This window comes from Vidua chalybeata, chromosome 8 (genome assembly GCF_026979565.1).
Source record: "Vidua chalybeata isolate OUT-0048 chromosome 8, bVidCha1 merged haplotype, whole genome shotgun sequence".
In the NCBI taxonomy this organism is placed as follows: Eukaryota; Metazoa; Chordata; class Aves; order Passeriformes; family Viduidae; genus Vidua; species Vidua chalybeata.
The window spans coordinates 18,745,205-18,764,869 of NC_071537.1; the positions used below are offsets into that span (position 1 = coordinate 18,745,205).

The 19,665-nt window shown below is 41.9% G+C and overlaps 1 protein-coding gene across 2 annotated transcripts in view; it reads left to right on the forward strand.

Moving 5' to 3' along the window:
* The window catches only part of MARCHF8 (membrane associated ring-CH-type finger 8), a 90,275-nt gene extending 77,659 nt beyond the window's left edge, over positions 1-12,616 (forward strand). For both annotated transcript variants that reach the window (XM_053949091.1, XM_053949092.1), the window contains 3 exons: positions 1,132-1,312; positions 5,060-5,207; positions 7,731-12,616. In XM_053949091.1, coding sequence (XP_053805066.1) covers positions 1,132-1,312; positions 5,060-5,207; positions 7,731-8,035 — 634 coding nt within the window. In that variant the 3' untranslated portion in view covers positions 8,036-12,616. The remainder of the gene's footprint in view (positions 1-1,131; positions 1,313-5,059; positions 5,208-7,730) is intronic.
* The last annotated feature ends 7,049 nt before the right edge of the window (positions 12,617-19,665 follow it).

Consider the following 19,665-nt stretch of genomic DNA (forward strand, 5'->3'; position numbering starts at 1 on the left):
ATTACCCTAGTCTTTCTCCTCCCTAACAGCACTTCCTAAAGCTGGCTTTATTATTACTCTCCAATATTATTTGATTTCCCCCCTCATTACCACCATATCTAGTTCTTACCATCAACAAGATGCTGTTGTAATCCACCCACGCCTTCAGTTCCACTTGCCAGCTATCAGCAAGGTCTCAAGAGGCAAGATGCTACACATCAGTAAGAGATGTCAGTAATAGACAGGGATGGCAGCAGGCCAGAATGTACTTCACATATGCTTGGTAACTTGTATTCATTCCCTGTGCTCCTCACCATCCCCCTTTCAATTCATGACCTCTTCACATGGTTAAAAGGACTTCACAGTGCTTGATGCTACCCAGGGGTTGTGTATAAATTGAATCTGGAAATCAAATGTCAACAGCTGGTAGTAACTCTTTATCCGATGTCTTTGCTGTTTGCACAGTTAGACTGTGAGAAAAATAGGGAATTTTGCAGAGCTGATGCTTCCTTACCAACTCTTACTAAGTCAGATTTGGAGAAGCAAAACCATTTAGAGTAAGTGTGTTTTGGGATTCAGATTCAGTGCTGTAGTTTTGCATTGTGAATCTGTCTCTCAGGAATTTGCATTGAAATTAATCACTTGTGTAAAATCCAGGCTGTCTTAATTAGTTGTTCATGATCCTGAGGTGGGCTGTTTCAGCATTGGTATTGGAATTTTTTCTCTTCTATTTCAGACTGTAGTGCATGAGTAGCTGTACCTCTCTGTGCATATTTTGTCTTGGGAAGTGCTGTCTGATCTGTTTAAATGCTATTTGCAGTTAAGTGCTATTGGTCTGGGTGGAACGTTGTCATTTCTTGCTCAGTTTTTTCTTTTAGGTACTGCATTTCTGTCAGGCTCTGTGTGTGCATCATCTGTGAGAAAGCAGCTCTTTAGTTAGCTGTGTCTGTGCTTAATTATTTTGTGCCTGTGTATGTGCTTGTGCAGCAATTGAGTTGTTTAATTTTTAGCTCCTTTGTGGAACACATTCCTTTGATTTATATGTCTCGGGATCCTCAGTGAACATCCATGTGTGATCACAGATACTACATGGCTCTTCCACATCCTTTCTGCTTCCTCTTCTCCTAATGAGCAGCTTTGCTTCTGATTCAGGATATGTCACTGTGAAGGAGATGATGAGAGCCCTTTGATTACCCCCTGTCACTGTACGGGAAGTCTTCATTTTGTGCACCAGGCCTGTCTGCAGCAATGGATCAAGAGTTCGGATACGCGATGCTGTGAACTGTGCAAGTATGAGTTCATCATGGAGACAAAACTGAAGCCTTTGAGAAAGGTAGGCAAAGGACCTGCTTCCCCGAGGACATGATTTGTTAAACAGAGATCCACTCTGAAACAGGCTGTCCTACGAGCCTGCAGCACCCACCATGTATTTATTAATGGTTTTGTGGCTCCTTAGTAACTCTGGTCAGTCTTGTATAGGTACAAAAGGATTTGAATTAGCACTCACCCTGGCAAATTCAACATCACTGGAATCCAGCTCTGATAACAGCTGTTACAGCCCAGCAGCTTTCTGTGTATATATATATATATATATATATATATATATATATATAATGTATATGTATATATATATGTGTGCGTGTGTAAAATATATATATATATGTCCATGCAACAATCTGATATTTTTCTGTAGATTTTAGAGCACAAAACTCTACAGTTACCAATATTTTTTTTAATGGGGAGCTTTGTATTACTGTTAGCTGCTTTAGTTTGTGGCTCTAAGATCTTCATGGCTTTTAAGTTCTCTTCAAAATATGAGGGTTTAACATTCAATTTACTTTAAATCACACTTCTTGGATTTAATTTAGTTAAAATTTGTAGCTTTCTTTTTCTCTTTAAAGGATCAAACTTAACTTAGTGAAATTAATACATTATAAGTAAAAGGTGGTTCCCTGTTAAGTAAGTTTTCATTTTTACATTTTTGTTAGGCTGTGAATGACTAGAACCTGTACTTTTGTGTAATAGATAAGTATCTTTCATAAATCTGGTGACTTAAAGTATAGGTGCTAAGATCAGTTTGTGCTTCTATCCTCATTTTGTTCTCCCACATCCTCTGAGCTTTCAATGTCAGTTGTCAGGATTTTGAGATGGAAGTCACTGGTATTGTTAGCACAGACAAATCTTGCCATATCTACCAAAGTGGAAGAGGTTGATAATGATAACCTCAGTCTGGAACTAGAATAAATGAGAAACATTAAATTCAGTTATGATGAGCCTAAGTCATGTAGGGTGAGAAGTTCAGACTGCAGCTATCCAAAAACTGTTACGAAAACTTGTCCAAATCCTAGAAGTGACTTCTAACAGAAAACAGAGCATATTTCAAACACTTCTTATTTTTTCAGGGAGATGTACTGTCTGCAAAGTGTATAGCTTAGCATGTCCAGTGGATAAGATGTCCTTTGTTTGTGACTGTGGTGGATCATTGCCTTCTAAAACTGCAGATTTTGGCTTGGTAGCCCTTTGGCACAGAATGTAGTTGTTTCTGAGCTGCAGTATTGGTGGTCATCATAAGCTCTTTTGTCAGCACAGACCATACTTTGCACAGCCCAGCTATAGGACAGGAAAGAAATTACTCTAGAGAATCCAAAGAAGAGTTGCTATAGTTGTCAGTTGACTGCTTTTTTTTTTCTATGCTTACTCTGCCTGAAGTGGGTGGTGAAAATTTTCTGAATATTTGTGCCCTGTGGGGAAAAAAAATATTGTGTACCTTCAGAAATTAGTCACTCAACATCATTAGTTATATCTGAACAGGTCATCTGTGGGAAGCAGACAAGTTGCCAGAAGGTAGGGATAGAACCATAAATAGAAGGAGTTTGCCTCTCAAATATATATAAAGAGTCCTTTTAGAGGTTCAGCCGCAGTAAAAAGATAAGATGCCTCTGTATCTTCAACTCAGCCCTTATGGCAGCCTTTCAGTCAGGAGAAAACAGCCTGGAACTGGTGAGTATGATCAGGATGGGAAAATAATAGGGCTTCTCTTTGTCTGTAGGGTACAAATGGAATTAAAACTTCCATGGCATCTAAAGGTTGTTGTGCAGCATTGGGCTGTTCAAACACTGTTACTAAGGGAAAAGGGTGAGAACAAAATTTGTCATGGCTCAAATGAAGATGGGGCAGACAAGAGAGAGATTCTTAATTTTAAAATTTCAATGAAAAAAAAGAGACATTAAATCTAAATTTTCTGCTGGGCTTTTTTTTTGTTGTTGTTTTTTGTTTTAACAACACTTAAAAAGTCCAGACCTGCTGATTATTTTAAGTGGGAAATGGCACATGCTGTGTCATCATAATAATACAGCAGGGACCTACAGATATGAGTTTCCTCAAAGTTTCCTCCTAGAGTGCAATTTGCAGAATATTTTCTGTTTTGCTTTGCAGTCATCTCTCTTGAAGCAATGAGGTGGTGCAAGCTGGTTTTGTGACTGTGGAGCCAGCAGTGCACAGGAGGTATTGTCCAGCAGAGGAGCCCAAGCTGTGGAACAGAAAAGAGAACTGTAAATTAGTCAAAGCAAAGGTCCTCCTGACTCTGTAAAGGCATTTGCAAATAGATTTAACATGGTTGCTTTTTGGCAAAATAATTTTATTAAGTTGTACTTTCTATCAGAAGGCAACACCTTTTTATAGAAGCAAAAACAATTTCCTATTTAAAATACAACATGCAAAGGGAATGTTTTGTCCAATCTTTTTCTAAAATGATTGAAAAAATACAGCTTTCTAGTACAACAAGTCTAGCATGTCATTCGTGGAAGTTCTCAATTCTTTTGCCATGATGAGGTTTGGATGCCCACATAACTGGAAATGTGGCTTGGGCTGGACAAAGAGATGTGTCTGGCAGCACAGAGACAATCACAAAATCTCTGTCTCATGTTTCAACCATTCTTGGTTTTGTGGCAGTGGAAGCAATAATTCAACATAATGGATGATTTCAGTCATACCATTAAGGTCATCCTTACCCTCTTCCACATTAAGCCTCCTTTTTGAAGTCCCCTTTTTCTACAAATTATTCTACAAGACATCAAATGCACCTTTTTATGCATGAGATGTTTATATGTCCCAGCATGTATTTTGTGGAAATGTGAGAAAAGCCTGTCATAACTCTCTTCCAAGCAGATATGCTGAGGAATATGTGTCCCACATGCAAAAACTTTCATCATATACATAGGCAAAATTAGAGAAAAGAAATTTAAAACACAGCTTCTGGGTGTCCCAGGTATGCTTGGCATATTAAAAGCATCTATAATAATTGTCTGGTTTCCTTGTATCTTCCTGAAAGTACATTTGCCTGGTTTTGTGGTTTTGTTTTGGGCTATTTGAGCATTATTGTTAGATGCAGATCTGGGGATTTAATTTGCTGCATCCTCTCACTTAGAAAAGCTGTCACCCCCATTCTACTCTATATTCTTAGGGCATATGTATTTAAGTGCACTTGAAACACTGAAAATAAAGTGTGAGTGTCGCTGCTATAAGTGATGTTAAATACAAGTGAAGATTGAGTGAAACCCCCAGAGGCAGGAGGTGAGAGCTGAACAGCCATGGGACTCTGAGAGCCCACCACGAGGTGTCCTTACACACCCTGGCCAGTTGAACCATGGGCCACTTCCGTTGTTCTGTTGAACGCCTCCCTGAGCAAGGGTACCCCCTCCCACTGGAGATGCTCAGCTGCAGCTGTGGGTACCTGCTGTCGAGTGGGGAACACAGGAAGGAGCAGCACTGCTTGGGGCCCTCTGTGCTGGAGCTGCCCTGTGTGGGTAAGCAGGGTGTGATGACAGTGTCCTGAGACGCCGGGTGGGAGCTGAGTCCCCTCTGGCACCAGGATGGCACCTGTCACAGCAGGGTGAGCTGCCAGCCATCACACATCACATGCTGTGACCAAAGCAATGATGCCATCTGACTTTTAAAATCCTTGTTAGGAGGAAACTGGTCTCCTGTCTGGCTTTCGTTCTTCTCAACGTTCTCTTCTCATACTCTCTAGTAACTACAATAAACTCCTAATCTCTTGCTCTGGTTCCTGGTTTTTTGCCAGTGGGAGAAGCTGCAGATGACAGCCAGCGAGAGGAGGAAGATCATGTGCTCTGTAACATTCCATATCATTGCCATCACCTGCGTTGTGTGGTCTCTCTATGTCCTGATAGACAGGACTGCTGAAGAGATTAAACAGGGACAAACTACTGGTATGTTACTTGCTTATCTTCACACTTATTCTCTTAGAATAATTATTTATCCTGATTGCAGAGAGGATGTGGAACATAAGTGTTAAGCTTAAACTAGTCAGCTTTACCCTGGTGTTGGGTTGGTTTAAAAGCAGAGTTCTAAAATTATTTTGTTAAATCAGTAAATTAAGCAGTGAATTAATCTATGGGTACTTTTTAAATCCATTTCAGGTTAATTTAGTTTGCAGTTGTGAAATGCATGGATATGAGAGCTAATCCACTGTAGCCAGACACAAAGTTGCACTGCCTCAGCAAATTCAGGTCTAAATTTGCAGATAAGGATATAAGCATTTGTTTGCTGCTATGACTACCTTTAAACTGGGCAAAACTGGAACAGTTTTTAAAAAGAGAAGAAGTAAGAGGAACCTAAATTCAAATCTTTGAGGTAAATCAACAGGGTTTTCTTTCCGCCCAGTCATCTGTGGGCTGGGTTAGTCATCAGTGAGAGCCATGTTAGGCTGGGAGAACTTTGATGAGTGATTGCACTTGAAGCAGAAGAAATTCAAGTTGAATATTAGGACTACAATTTGCACAACTGAGATAAGATGCTTGCAATCTTATCAAGGGCTGCCATCCCAGTGCACAGGTACCTTAACTTCTTGAATAGAAGGTTTTCTTCAATATGTCAGCAGTAAATGTACCAAGCTGAAATGTGTTTACTCAGGTATGCTGGGCTGCAGATTTGCAGCTGTCACAAAACTGTTCCTCAGGCAGCTGAGCCTGAAGGTGGGGATGGAATAGATGGAAGCTGTTAGAAGGCAAGCTGTCCTTGCTTACAGAGCACTGCATGCCAACCAGACATGCAGATGGAAAATGTTTTGCTGGTGATTCAACAGTGTCCTTTGGGGAGGTAGTTGAGCACTGCTAAACCTGTAAATCCACAGAGCTGTTAAAGTCTCTTCAGAGCAGAATCACTTGAAATTAAAAAGTTATCCTCTCATTTCTCATTTAGGCTATAGTTGCATTGTTCACGACTTCAGTCAGGAAGCTGCTTTCAATGAAATCTCTTAGTTTAAGTTCCATCCAACCCCATTTCTTCCATGAACAGTGAACATTATTGGCCTTTCAAAAGTGTAAGGTTTCCACATGATAATGAAAAGGATATGTTTTCAAAGCTTTATCATCTCCAGGTTATTTTATCCTGTAAATATATTAGATGAACATAACTAGGAGGAATGATGTGAATATTTGGTACATATTGTAGTGTTTTCTTTTCTCCTTTCATTTGGATTCTAAATCCAGGGAGTGCTGTAATGAGCTGGGGGATGCAGGAAGTGTGTGTGGATATATATTCATGTCCACACAGCGGCAAGCATGTGCTGTCACTGCCTACAGACAGCATCAGACAGCTCACCTTTGAATCAGAGGGTCAGATATGGGATTTCATCAGTAGTAGGGCTGCAATGCCCTTTGTATTTTGGGACTGAAATATTTTAATTCCTCCCACACTGCTGTGCATTTCCAAAACAACACCAGCCCTGTATCTTACTTAAAACTTTGAAGAGTTGGAAAGATACGATTTTATTCTCTAAAAAAACCTGATAATGGTTGATTCAGCGTAGTTTTATATCCATCTTGTGATGGCACTTATTTTAAAGAGGCTGGATGAATACAGGACCTATGTAAGCAGAATATGTATAAAATCAATAGTTTTTCATTTAAAAGTGGTTGATAGAAATGTAACAAGATCCACTGTCTAAATGTTCAAGCTAGACAAATTTAGGCAAAAAGTGATAGTGGTAGTTTTTAAGGACAGAGGGTAAGCTTGGAATGCTTCAGCATCTCTAGCACTTGCAGTTTTGTATCAGAGGAGATGCTCTAGTTCAGATACAAGTTCCTGAGTGTGATGCAGATAAAATTTTCCTTGTCTGCATAACAAACATGTCAAGCTATATGGTAACAATCATTCCTTTATGTCTCCATGTGCTGTGTGATCACAGAGTGGAACAGACTCACTGGGTCACTGAGTTGAGTCTCTGCTATGAAGAGGAAACCATAGCATAGAATTCCTTTCATAATTTGATCCAATCTTTGTTTAAAAACAGGTGTAAAAGGACCTAAGCATATTACTGGTAGTTGCCTTGACTCTGTGATTGTACTGCATCAAGGCTCAGACACAGAAAATCCGTTGTTTTTGTTTTTTCTCTGGTGGGGAAGAATGTGATATGTGAAGCAGAAGTCTGTGTGTCTGACTTGAAGAGGAAAAAAAGCCAGACAGGAAAAATTGCAAAATAAGAATAGCAGGCATGACCCAAACTCCGTGACAGTTTCCTTACAGTGCATTTTTGAAAGATCCAGTTTAGTCCAGCTTAAGAAAGTTTGGCTGTAGTAAATTAAGCTATTTACATAAAATTTGGAAACCCAACAAGACCTCTATATAAAAATACCCTCCTGGGGAGATGGTAGGATAATTCCCAGGGCCTGCTGTTTGACTGGCAATTTCTGAGATGAATTTAATTCTTCTTTTTATTTTCTTACTTCCAGGTATTCTAGAGTGGCCATTTTGGACTAAGCTGGTAGTTGTGGCTATTGGTTTCACTGGAGGACTTCTGTTCATGTATGTACAATGCAAGGTGTACGTACAGCTGTGGAAGAGACTTAAAGCTTATAACCGAGTAATATATGTACAAAACTGTCCAGAAACTAGCAAAAAGAATATTTTTGAAAAACCTGCACTAATGGAGCCAAACTTCGAAAGTAAAGAAATGTTTGGGGTTCACCATTCAGACACAAACTCTTCACATTACACAGAGCCAGAAGACTGTGCTGCAGAAATCCTTCACGTCTGATTTCTAGGTGGAAGGGGTATTTCCATATGTCCTTGAAGATTTGAATATCATTGTTTACTGCAAACTGCTCTACCTTTTTAACATCAGCAAACAGCTGAGGGCTGGCGGATGAATTTTTTATGTTTGTTTTTGTTGTTGGAATTTTTTTAAATCCCTTAGGCATATCTGTCAATGTCATCATGGTTGCATACCTCTCAACATTTTGTGTCTCCTTCTGGCTGATCAAAGAGCCACAGGATGAGGCATTCACAGGGTAGAATGAGCCTTGGGTTTGGTATCAAGGAAGCCGCTAGCGAGCTGTCATCAACTTCATGGAGTCTGTAACTTTAAAACACGACTCTTAAGTGATTCTGGAGGATGTGTAGTGTGGGGTTGGTTGGTTGGTCTGTTCTTTGTGTGTGATGAAGGAGGTTGTCCCAGACAGTGAGAGAAATGAGAGGGAGTCTAATCTACCACTAACACTGCCACTAACATTGTGTCTCAAGCAGCAGGTGTAAAATTTTGCTTTACATATTGCAATGAGACTTACAAAGCATATAGCACTTTTAAAAATGTTTATTTTGTGATATGTATGTCAAATGAGAATGAAACTTGAAAGAATGTGTCATTTTTTAAACATATCTTCATCTTTACCCCATCTATTCTTCTGGAACATAAACCTCTTGCCTTATGAAAAAAAAAAATTAAATTTCAGCCTGTGATTTCCCACACATGCCCACATTATCTTACTAAACGTAACACTAAAAAATTCTGCCTCTTTGGGTTTCCTTTGAGGAGAAATTTTCTTCAGAGGATATTGCACTTCTGACTTGTGTATGAGGAGTAGTGGATGTGTACAATGTTTGTTTCCAGTGCTCTGTTTTGGGGACTGGTTTTGATTTTTTTTTTCCCCCAGCAGGTCAAACCATCAACATACCTGCACATACCTGATGTAGCTTTCATTCCAAACTATTGGCAAAGGGTTTGTTGCTATATTGATAAAAATGTGAGCTGTTATGGAAAAGAGGAAACTGAGTCAATACAGCTGAAACTGGTTTTCTTTCTTTAGTGCTATGTCTTGTGTGAATTACCCAATAATTTGATGTTGTCAGAGGAAATGCTGACATACAAGTCTGGGAAGTAAATATCACATTAAGTGGATAAATTTTTGAAGTACCTGCTTGATGTGATGCACTCTGTGGTCAGAAAATAATATATATCTGTGCTTTTGAATTTGGGATTGGCTTTTTGATCAGTCAGCATTCATGCAAAGAGAGGGACAGCTTTAAAATCTGTTAGCAAGACTTTAGACAGAGTTTCGCAAAGCCTGGGGTGTCTGCAGTTGATTTATTTACCCAGTCTGTTTCACTGCACCACTGTCCAGCTTTAAGCCCTCATTTAACCAAAGGTTCAGTGTGACTAGAGCAGAAACGAAGCCCCATGAAAAGTCAGCACATGAGGCCTCTACATTTGAAAGCTGACTTTCCCTACCTGAGCCCTGTCTAAATCTCTGTCAAGTCAGTGACGATAATATGGCTGGTTTTAGTAGGAGTTGCCTGGACTTCTCAGGTAAAAGTTTCTGTTTACTTGTTGAGATAGTGAACTAAATTCTTAGCTCTAGTTCAAGTTTCATTTAGTATTTTTGAAGTACAACTTTGGGTACATTCTTTTCGTAGTAAAAGCAGCTGCTTTAAGACTTCTTAAAATATAACAGTAAGAGATCAGGGATTTTTTTCCTTAAAATGTAATATTAATTTATTTCTAAATCAATATTTTAATAGAAGGCAGAGAAGGGACTCTGGTAAGAGAACACTCATCCCAGTGGTTTCTGGAAGCTGTTACAGGAAATGCACATGTGCCTCTGTCACTTCATGCTTGACACTTACTGTCTGTGATCTTCATGAACAATGTGGTACCTTGTTCTTGACATGTGTTAAAACATCCAGACCTCTGGGCAGTCCTGGTAAAGCTGCACCGGCATGGATTTGTGTACTGTACTAGCTGTCAGGATGTCCCATGCTTAAGTGATACAGGCAGACAAACCCTGCATACCCTGCTAGTATCGGGGCAGTCTTTGTGACCATACAATGCAGAGTTTGTTGCCTGTGCCTGCCATATTTAAAGTGCAATTACTCAAGACCTTTCCTGAACTCTGCTGTGGGTGATCCTCTTCTATTATGAGAACCCAGATAATACACTGTCTTGTTTTGTTTTGTGTTGTGTTCTGTGAAAGATTCACTAGATAAACTCAAGTGGGTTAAGTATGAGGTCTTGCATACCTCCATGATGTTCTTCTGAAATGCCCAAGTGCACAAGGCCTGCCCGTGTGTGAGAGGTTCACGGAACAGCTGCGAGATGCACAGGATCAGCTGCCGAGCGATGCTGTGCGCTGCTCATCCCGTCTGCGGCCGCTGGGTGAAACGAAGATGGACAGGTCCTGGTGGGAAACCTGGTGTGAAACCTGGCTGTTCTCCAGCTCACAGGAGTGGCTCTGGTGTGTGAGCAATGTTCTGACATCGCCCGAACTTGCTGGTTCTGCTTCAGTCACTGTTGTACATGATTCTAGGTGAAACATTGCAAAATCTCATTTGGTGTTTTGGGAGCTGCATGTGGAATGTGCCAGGTATTGTTCAGTGTATTCAGGGTACTGAAGGTTTTTGCTGTGCCCCTGAGTATCTTAACTTGTAAAGAAAAATCATTTCCAGCAAAATCACTTGGGGAAAAATACTTGTGAATGAAAATGTTTTAGCCACTGTTGCTGCTAAGAATTCCCTCTCCCAGCAGTTCTTTTCTGAATGAAAATTAAGGCCTATTATTTAAATTCTTTATACTGCTTAGGAATGCTTATACCAAGAAAGACTGCAGAAGAGATCCATCTGTCAGGGGGTTTCATTTATGCTGGTGACACTTCTCATGCTGATTCTTGCTTGGTGTTAATGGTGAGCTTCTGGAGATGCAGTTCTCTGCTTCTGCATGATGCCATCAAATGTTTGAGAAGGCTGAATGGTGCTTTTTTTCTTCTTTCTCCTCAAGAAGATACTGTTGACTTTTTTCAGCTTCCAGCTGTGAGGCACTGATGCCAGCTCAGGTGAGCTCTGTCCTTTCTGTTCAGATGTCAGTAAGGGGAACAATCACCCCCTGTTAGATGAGGCTTCCCAGCACTTCCTTCTGGCAGCTTTTGAAATTACTGAAATAGAAGCCTGGTCCTTGTACCTTGGCCAAAGTTAGCTTGGGTTACACTGGGACTTGCCTGACACCAGAATTTAAGTAGGAGGGAGCATAGGCTTAATGCCATCTACTACAGTCCCTCCCCTGGGTTGCCAGAGCCTTTGCTGATATGTCCAGTGCCCCAGATAACTGACCCCATTCTATTGACAGCACTCCTGTCCGAAAAGACACCATCTGGGCCAAGGCCAAGGCAATTCCCCTGCTGTGTCACATTGGATGAATCTGCCAGGTCATGAATATATTATTTATGTTAGAAATACAGGTGTGTGCTGCAGAAGGTTGATCCTGTGTAACAGCTGATGAGATACTAAATTCCTGTGGATTCTCAGGACTTTTTTCAACTGTGAGCCTCTATTTTGGGAGTGAGAGTGGTGTTTAAAATATGCTCTAAAGAGATGGCCAGACCCTGGGACAGCTGCCTCTGGTTAAGTGTCGTTGAGATTGGCTTTGCTTCAGCAATGAGGCATTCAGTCAAGACCAAATGAGCCTCCAAGGGGTTGGAGAAGTACTGGGCCTCTGTGCTGTGCCTGGGAGTTCCTGGGAAGCAGTCATAACTCTGTTCAAGCCAGCCCTCTGTACTGACCGTAGCACGAGGCCCGCTTGGTGCTGTGAGGAAGGGGGGCTGCTTGGCCTGCCACTCATGGGAAACCTTGGAAGTGATGCATGGATGTCACCAGGCACAGGAGTTTCTGCCCTGTGTGTGGCAGAGTATGTATCCATTGCAAATTAGGAACCAGGTCCAAATTTCTCCTAAAGCTGACGTGTGTTAAGATACAGATTTCTGGTGTGGTCTGCTCTGGAGACTGGCCAGCAATGAAAGGGGGGAGCTCAGTGACCCTGGGTTGGGTCCCTCTCAGATATGGGTCAAAAAGGGTAAGTACAAAAGCAAGGCTATTGCTGGCTGAATTTCCTTAGTGTTGTATTAGATACACAAAGAAAATTTCTAAGTGGGACCTTTTATTTTGTGATTATTTTTTAGTTTTGAGATATTGCGGTGTCTGTATATTCCAATGAAGTACTGAAAGCACTTGTCTTTGTATAGAAGGTAACTGTTTAAAAATTGCAGCTAATCTTGTATTTAGGTAAAACATTTGTAGATAGGTAATTGTATAATGTTGAAGAACTTTACACTGGCATGTGTTGTATAATGTTTATACAAGACACTTCATACTTCTGCAGAATTTTTTAGTTATTAAATTTCTAGTAACTTAATGTATAGTTTTGTATCCTTTCATGTATGTTCGTTTTCTCAGTATTACCACTTGCAGAATTATTTTTAGTTTCTTAAACTGTAATTGGTTATTTGTGTGTGATACACAGGGTTATTGACTGCAGCAATAAAGTGTTTCTATAAAAAAACCAGAAAAACCCAAACCCCTTATAGTATCCATTTTGTTTGAAAAAGCATAGAGAGAAAAATTGAGTAAGTTGATGACCAAAACACAGAACTTGATGGCTCTTCAGTGAAGAAGACCAGTGCAGAGTAGCATCCCAAGACAATTTGATGTTAAAATTATCTGTAATGATAAAGGCATTGTAACCATCAAACTAATTGGGCAACTCCTTCGATGCAGGTGCTTTGGCCTCAAATACAGGAATCATGGGGAGAAGTTTCTGGCTTCTGCCATGCAGGAGGTGGGGAGAGAAGAGTCCCATGGGCGTTAAAGTCTGACCTTCTGGAATCAACACTGCATGGGGCATCAAATGCTTATGTCTGAAGTCAGCATTTTCACATGCACTTGTGTAGCGGTGCAGAGCAGAAGATGCTCATTGCTATGATTTTCCTCTAGGAAGAATATTAATTTTGTGTACAGAAGAGGAAATCTTTACCAGTTGCAATAGAATACTTTTCTAGCACCAGTAGGTGCTAGAAAACTGCACGGCTGTGAGAGAGCTTGTTACAAAGGCATACACACCAAAGAGCAAAGACCTGGAGAGTTGTGTCTGTAACAGACACAAGGGGGCTCAAAGAAAAGCTTCTCACTTCTATTTAAGTAGTAATTAGTTTTTCTTTTAGGTAAGGAAGGGAAGGAAATCTTAAATCTGCAACCCTTCCATGCAAAACAAAAGTCTCTGTCCTACATTCCCTTAGTGAAGAAAGTCTGGCTGTAGTAAATTAAGTTACTTATATAAAGTTTGGAAATCCATCAAGACCTCTATACAAAAATACCCTCCTGGAGAGGTGGTAGGATAATTTCCAGGGCCTGCTGTTTGACTGGCAGTCTCTGAGATGAAAAGCTGATAAATGGTTTAAGGAACAGAGCCCACAAAGCCATCTGGCTGCCAGTTAAAAAGTGTTCCTTGTCTTGGGCTCAGGCATCTCGAGTTAATTATAAATTAACTTACTTCCTCTTGTAAACTGTATTTTCATCTGAAAGACTATTACTGTCACTGTGTGAAGTGTGTCCATCTCTGAGGCAGAGAACAGCATTGGCTCAGCAGCATATGGCACAGCTGTGACTCCAGGAACAGGATTTTTCATCTGGTCCCCAGGAACTGGAGCTGGCTGGTGAGTAGTTGCTGGCTGGCAGGACCAGCATGACTTGTCTCTTGGAGCAGGGCAGAAGGAGGTAGTTGGGAAGCAGAAGGGAAACATTTTGCAACGTCCATGAGTGCCCTGTGGAGGCTACAAAGGTGTCAGAAGATGCAACTCCCACTGCCGATTCTGAAAACCAAGTCCTCTCAAAAGCCTGGCTCCCGCCTGCACTTCTGCTCGGTCCCCTGCACTGCTGCAGGGACTGGACATCTCCCATCCCACTTCTTGCAGCCACCCTGTGCAGCAGTCTCCTGTCAGCCACCCCTCCGTTCCTGGTTTCCCTATCCGCAGTGTGTTTTCCACCTCATGCTGTGCTTGTCCTTTTCCTTTCTCTCTACTTTCCTTCCTCTTGTCCCCTTCCTCACTTGCCTCTGGGCCAGGCTGGCTTGAGGGTTGTGCTAGGGTGTACCAAATTGCAGACAATGTGTGGTTGATAGGAATGACCATAGAAGTACCCAAAAGCAACACAGCAAATAAATAAAGGTCTATGTCCCCTTGTGATCACAGTTCTTCCTGTAAATCCTCTAGGCTCCAGTCTCTGATGTGTAGGATGCTCTTTGACATTTTGGCATTGTATTGTGTACCACAATACAGCAGAAGAGGATGATTTTTCACTGCCTTGGGATGGATGTATAACATAACATCAGGCAAGAATATCTCAATATAGAACAAGAACAGAACAGAGGAAAACTCAGTTCATCTTGGCTAGATGGAGAAAGGGGGCAGAAGAGGTTTAAAAAAAAAAAAAAAAACAAACAGAAATCAAAAGAGCCCTGGACAAAGGAAATAGGAAGCAAATTCAGTTCATTATACAGGGTAGAATAATTAGAAATGTAATATTGCTCAGGCAGGGTCGAGTGATGGCAAACTTTAGAAATGTCTTTAAAGTGCATTCTAGGAAAAGGCAAGAATGTGTCCGAGGAACTGAGATCTGAAAATAGAGAGTACACTTTGAGAGTATTCGGGAGATAAATGAAGTTGTCTCAAAGGCTTTAACATCAGAGGAGGGTTTGAAATAACTTAATAAAACACCAGAAGGCTGTACAGAGTTGGGGTAGGGGGGGTGGCAGGGCACTCAGCTTGTGCTCATTAAATCCTGAATCTTCCAGGCTTGCAATTCCTAGCACTTTTAGACTTTGCTAAATTTTGACTTTTAGACTTTGCCAGTCAATTTTGCTGGCACTGCTGTGCCTGTGCTGGGTTGTTCTGATACTGTCTCAAAGGTCACCTGCAAACAAGGCAGGCCAAGCAGGCTCAGGAGAATTCATCACTCTTAGAGCTGTAGGGTCTGGTGCTGGGACAGCAGGTTCCTTTGTCATGGGAAACTGTTATCCTTGTAGTTGGGAGAGGACAGGAGATGTCTTGGGCTGGTGATTTGATCCAAGCTGTGAGAGCACAGCTGTCTAGGTTAGTGTGTCGTAGATCATATCTGCTTTACTCCTGAGCACCCCAAAATAACTCACCAAGTACCATTGTCCCCTTCCTACAGGTAAACCAAGGTCTCTCTAGAGCCTGGCTTGCCACTTATTTTGCTCTCATGTTTACCTTCTTCCTTTGAAGATGCTGTATTAAAGGAGAACTGATGCTAATAATGGGATTATCTAAACCAGTATTTCCTTATCCAAGCAAGTTGATGGTTTATTTTATCCCAAAACTGCTTTCAGGACTATGTTAAATTCATGGTCATATATAAGTAGTTGGTGTACACTAGAGAAATTAGATGTAAATTAAATCAAACCATTCCATTGAGCAGCCTTCTTGCAGCCCTGGGCTAAATCAAGCTGTGGTAGAAGTTAGAGGTATTATTTCAAGGATTAATTTGAACCTGCCTGATGTTGCACAAGCCTCTATCAAGACTCTACCTTTGCTTCCTGGGCTTAGGAATTTTGCAGTAATTTTCAGTCTCTCACTGCTGTTCTAATTTTGTAGTTGTCAAATGTATGCAGCACAAAATTATACCTAAAGAGCACCTACTAATGCAGCTGTATTCCTTGTGTTTGCCTTGCCTGTGGCTTAACGTGTCCCATGCCTTTGCTCTCCCCTCCTCTTTAGCACTGTTACCTGCACAGCCTCAAGCAATGGTTTGGGGAGGGAAAACCTGAAAGCACATTGCTTTCTCTCTGCCTCCCTCCTCTCCTTAAGTGTAGCTGCACAGCTACATCTGCAGAGGAAGGAGAGGATCTGCACATTTAGGGGGAAGTGATGAGGTCAGGAAGTTCCAGATCCCACGGTCCTCAGGGCTGAGGGAGGTGTCCTAATGTCGTGTTAACTGGGATGAAGGATCACAGAACGCCAGTCCATAAAGAGGAGGAAGTTCATGGGGGTAGAGAGACTGTCAGCCTCTTGCAACCCAGATAGTCCCTTGCAGAAAAGGTATAAAGATACTGTATTAAGTGTTGATATAGCAGCCCTGCTGGGGGTTGTGAGAGAGTCAACTGTGCCAGAATTGCCACTGCCTGGATGGCAGAGCAAGGACACCGTGCTGAGCCTTGCAACTCTAGAGTTCCTTTCTGGGCACTGAGGTGGGACAGAGGCAGTTCTACAAACAAGGAGGGTTTTTTCTCCCCATTCTGGTGGAGTAATATGCAATTAGCATCCATATGTTCTCAGCTATTAAGCTCATGCCCTTTAGGTTATTTATGTAGCTTGGAAATGTCTGTAGGCTCGGCTGCTCCTCTCTGTCATTTGTTAATTGCTGCATTGTGTCATTCCTCCCTACTCCCAGTCCTTATTAACATATTTCAGGAGGGCCATCTGCCTACCCCAACTGCCTGTAACCTCAGGAGGGCTGTAAGATACACAGCATCTTCCCTGAAAAACCTTGTTTTTCACTGGTACTGCACGAAGGTAAAGAGGGACAGCAGCTGACTTCTGCTGTGAGTTTCCATGTAGTAAATCTGAGGGATGTTCAGGCGAAGGGGAGCTGTGAGTAAGGAGCAGCAAAATCTCTGGCAGACTCTTGCAGGCAGCTGTCCTGCCCCACACTAACACTCAGGCAGACCAGGAAGAGCAGCTGCTCGTGTTTTAAGGGCCCAGCTTCCCTGCTGCCTGCATGTGGCTGCACAGATCCTGCTGCCTTAGTGAAACCCTCTCCAAGAGAGGAGCGAGGTGTTTGTGCACAGGTGGTGCAGGGAACAATTCCCAGTTCCCCGGGGAAAGGGTTGAGGGGGTGTAAGCCTGAGCTGGTGGTGACAGTGTAGTGTGGGTCTCCTTATGAGTGAGGTAATGTACTCTGGATAAAATGGTTGGGTTTGGTTTTTGTGTATCCTGCATTTTGTCTGGCAGGATTTAGACAAAGTGTTTGAAATTATGCCAAAAGTAAGAATTATCAATAACCTTTTGAATGTGAACCTCATGTTAAAAGTGAGAAGTGCTAAAAGAGCAGACTTTAAAAGAGACATAGCTGTGAAGAGGCTGGTGAGACACAACAAATGCATTCCTACAACTTTCCTGTACAGGACTGAGCTTATCTAGTATTTTTAATGAGTTTGTAAGAGGAGTTGTAACACTATAGGGAGAGTCCCAGTCAATCTTTGTGCGGAAGAACCTCAAACCGTGTGAAAACAGAACTCATCACTCAGGGGAATGGAATTGTGTTCAAACGCTGCATCAGAGCTGAAATGCAAAGAAACATGGAAACCTGCTGATCAAGATTTGAACACCACTTTGTTCCATATTTGCAGTGAAAATGAAGGTGTCTAGAAAGAGGCCTTAGGTATGATAAATCTGTTTCTGAAGCACTTGATATATTAGAAGGGTTTCAGATATCTTTCAGTGAAGGCTGTAAACCTAAATTTAGAAACTTTAGGGCTAACAGCCCTTGTGCAAAAATGAAACGGAACTGTGAGTTCTTAGAAATCTTATGTAAAGGGAAGGGGAAAGCAAGGAAGATCTTACTGGGTTTATGGTGTGCTTCTTTGTGGTAAACATTGTCCATGGAAGTGATCAGAGTGCAGTAATGAGGATCCCTTGCTGCTTAAATCTCAGGAGAAGAAGTCAGATCTCTGGGCTGGGATTCTGCAACTGCCTCAGGTGGGTCATGCAACAGTTGGCCATTTTGCACTTCTGTTTGTTATTTAAACAGTAGCAGCAGACTAGAAATTAATGCTGAGTACTTTTGAATATTTTCTATGTCTATGTATAAAAGCATGTCGTGAAGGTAGGAGAGCTTTGAAATCTAAGTCACAATACAGAAAATGCTTGAGTTACTACTTGACCTGAAGAGACATGGGGACCTTCCCTGACTCTTCTGGGTGAGCATAGCCCAGTATCTTCATGCCTCTGCAAAAGAAAAACAAGATCCTTTCAAGGGCAGCACAGGCTGTCCCTGTTCTCCCCATTGGTGTGTAACCACAACGTATAAGTACCTTAAAACATAAGACAGGCTACAGCCTATCTTGGGAAGCTGAGGCAGAGAATCCATAGCATGTCTTATGATGTTGCTCAGCAGTCCGAGGGGCACAAGGCACTTTGCAACTGGACTTGCCAGAACAGAAACAGGCACAGCCAGCAACAACTTCCGACTTTAGTTGGCTTTAATTGCTCACTTCCTCTGTATTTGGAGGTTGCTGCCTCACCTGTGGGCAGAGTGCCTCATACTGAAAGTGCCACCAAAGTATGATTTGATTAGTTACCATCATAATTAATTAATCCTAATTAATCCAGTACAGAACCTCAGCTCTAACTGTACCACAAGTAAAGGACTCCTGAGGTGGTTTTAATTTAGCTTGTTATGCATATCTATCACTAAAGAGTTGCAAGAGCCAGAGACCAGCTAGGCCAAGTGCCTGACCACAAAGAAATGAGGAGCTGGGTTTGATCACAGCAATGATGAAAGATTGAGATGTGCAAAAGTGCAGCCTGGCTCCTCTCAGCACAGAATCATGCAGCTGCTGCTGCAGCAGCACAAGGGAAGATTATCAGTGAGATAACAGGGTTGGCAGCATGTAGTATTTGTTTGCTTGATGAAATACTCAAGAACAGTATTAGCGCTCTTGGTGTCGAAGTGCCAAGTGTGCAGTGTCACTGCTACAGCTTTATTTCTCTGGGCAAGTTGGAGTGTGGAGGAAGCACAGACAGCTCATCTGTTCATAATGTCAGCATCTGAATGGTAGCAGGTGCTTAGTGTACTCAGGGTGGGGAGTATGAAATGGGATGTTTAGAGGGCTTTCTGCAAATGGGGAACTGGTTGTTTTATACAGTTCTGATCTGCAGACATGCTGGCATTTGGTGCTACACACAATAATAAAAAGACAGCAGGATGTTTCAAAAGCTCAGAGGAATACAGGGAATAAAACATGGGCACATACAGGGATCTAGCCCTGAGGAAAGTGTGAGCTGTACACAGATTTGCACATTTGGTGTATAGAATGAGGGTGCAGTATGGTGTGAGTCACCATCCCTGGGAGTATTCTAAAAACATGTGGTTATGGCACTTAAGGACATGGTTTAATTATGAATTTGAGTGGACATGATGATCTTAAAGGTCCTTTCCAAGCTTAACAATTCTATGGTGCTATGATAGAGTGAGCAACTTTGGATGATGAAGAGTGGAATATTTACAGTGTGTAGTGTGTTGTGTCAGTGTAGTGTGAGTGTAAGGAGCACACAGAAGAGTATGTGTGCCTGCACACTGGGCTGGTTTGGAGGTGAGGTTACAGAGTGCAGAGCAGTTTAATGAAACCCTGTAAATGTAGAGGTGGTGGGGCACACAGGGCTGTGCCAACATGAGCTGTGCCCGGCAGGATCAGGAGTACTGTGTGGAGCACTGTGCTGCAGAGCCGAGAGCTCTGGATGCTGTGTAGAGTTGTGAAACTGTGGTAGGTTATCAAGAGGAAAGTAGAGCGTGGAGGGCTCTGTAAATCCTGCTGGCGTGGAGCTGATGCAC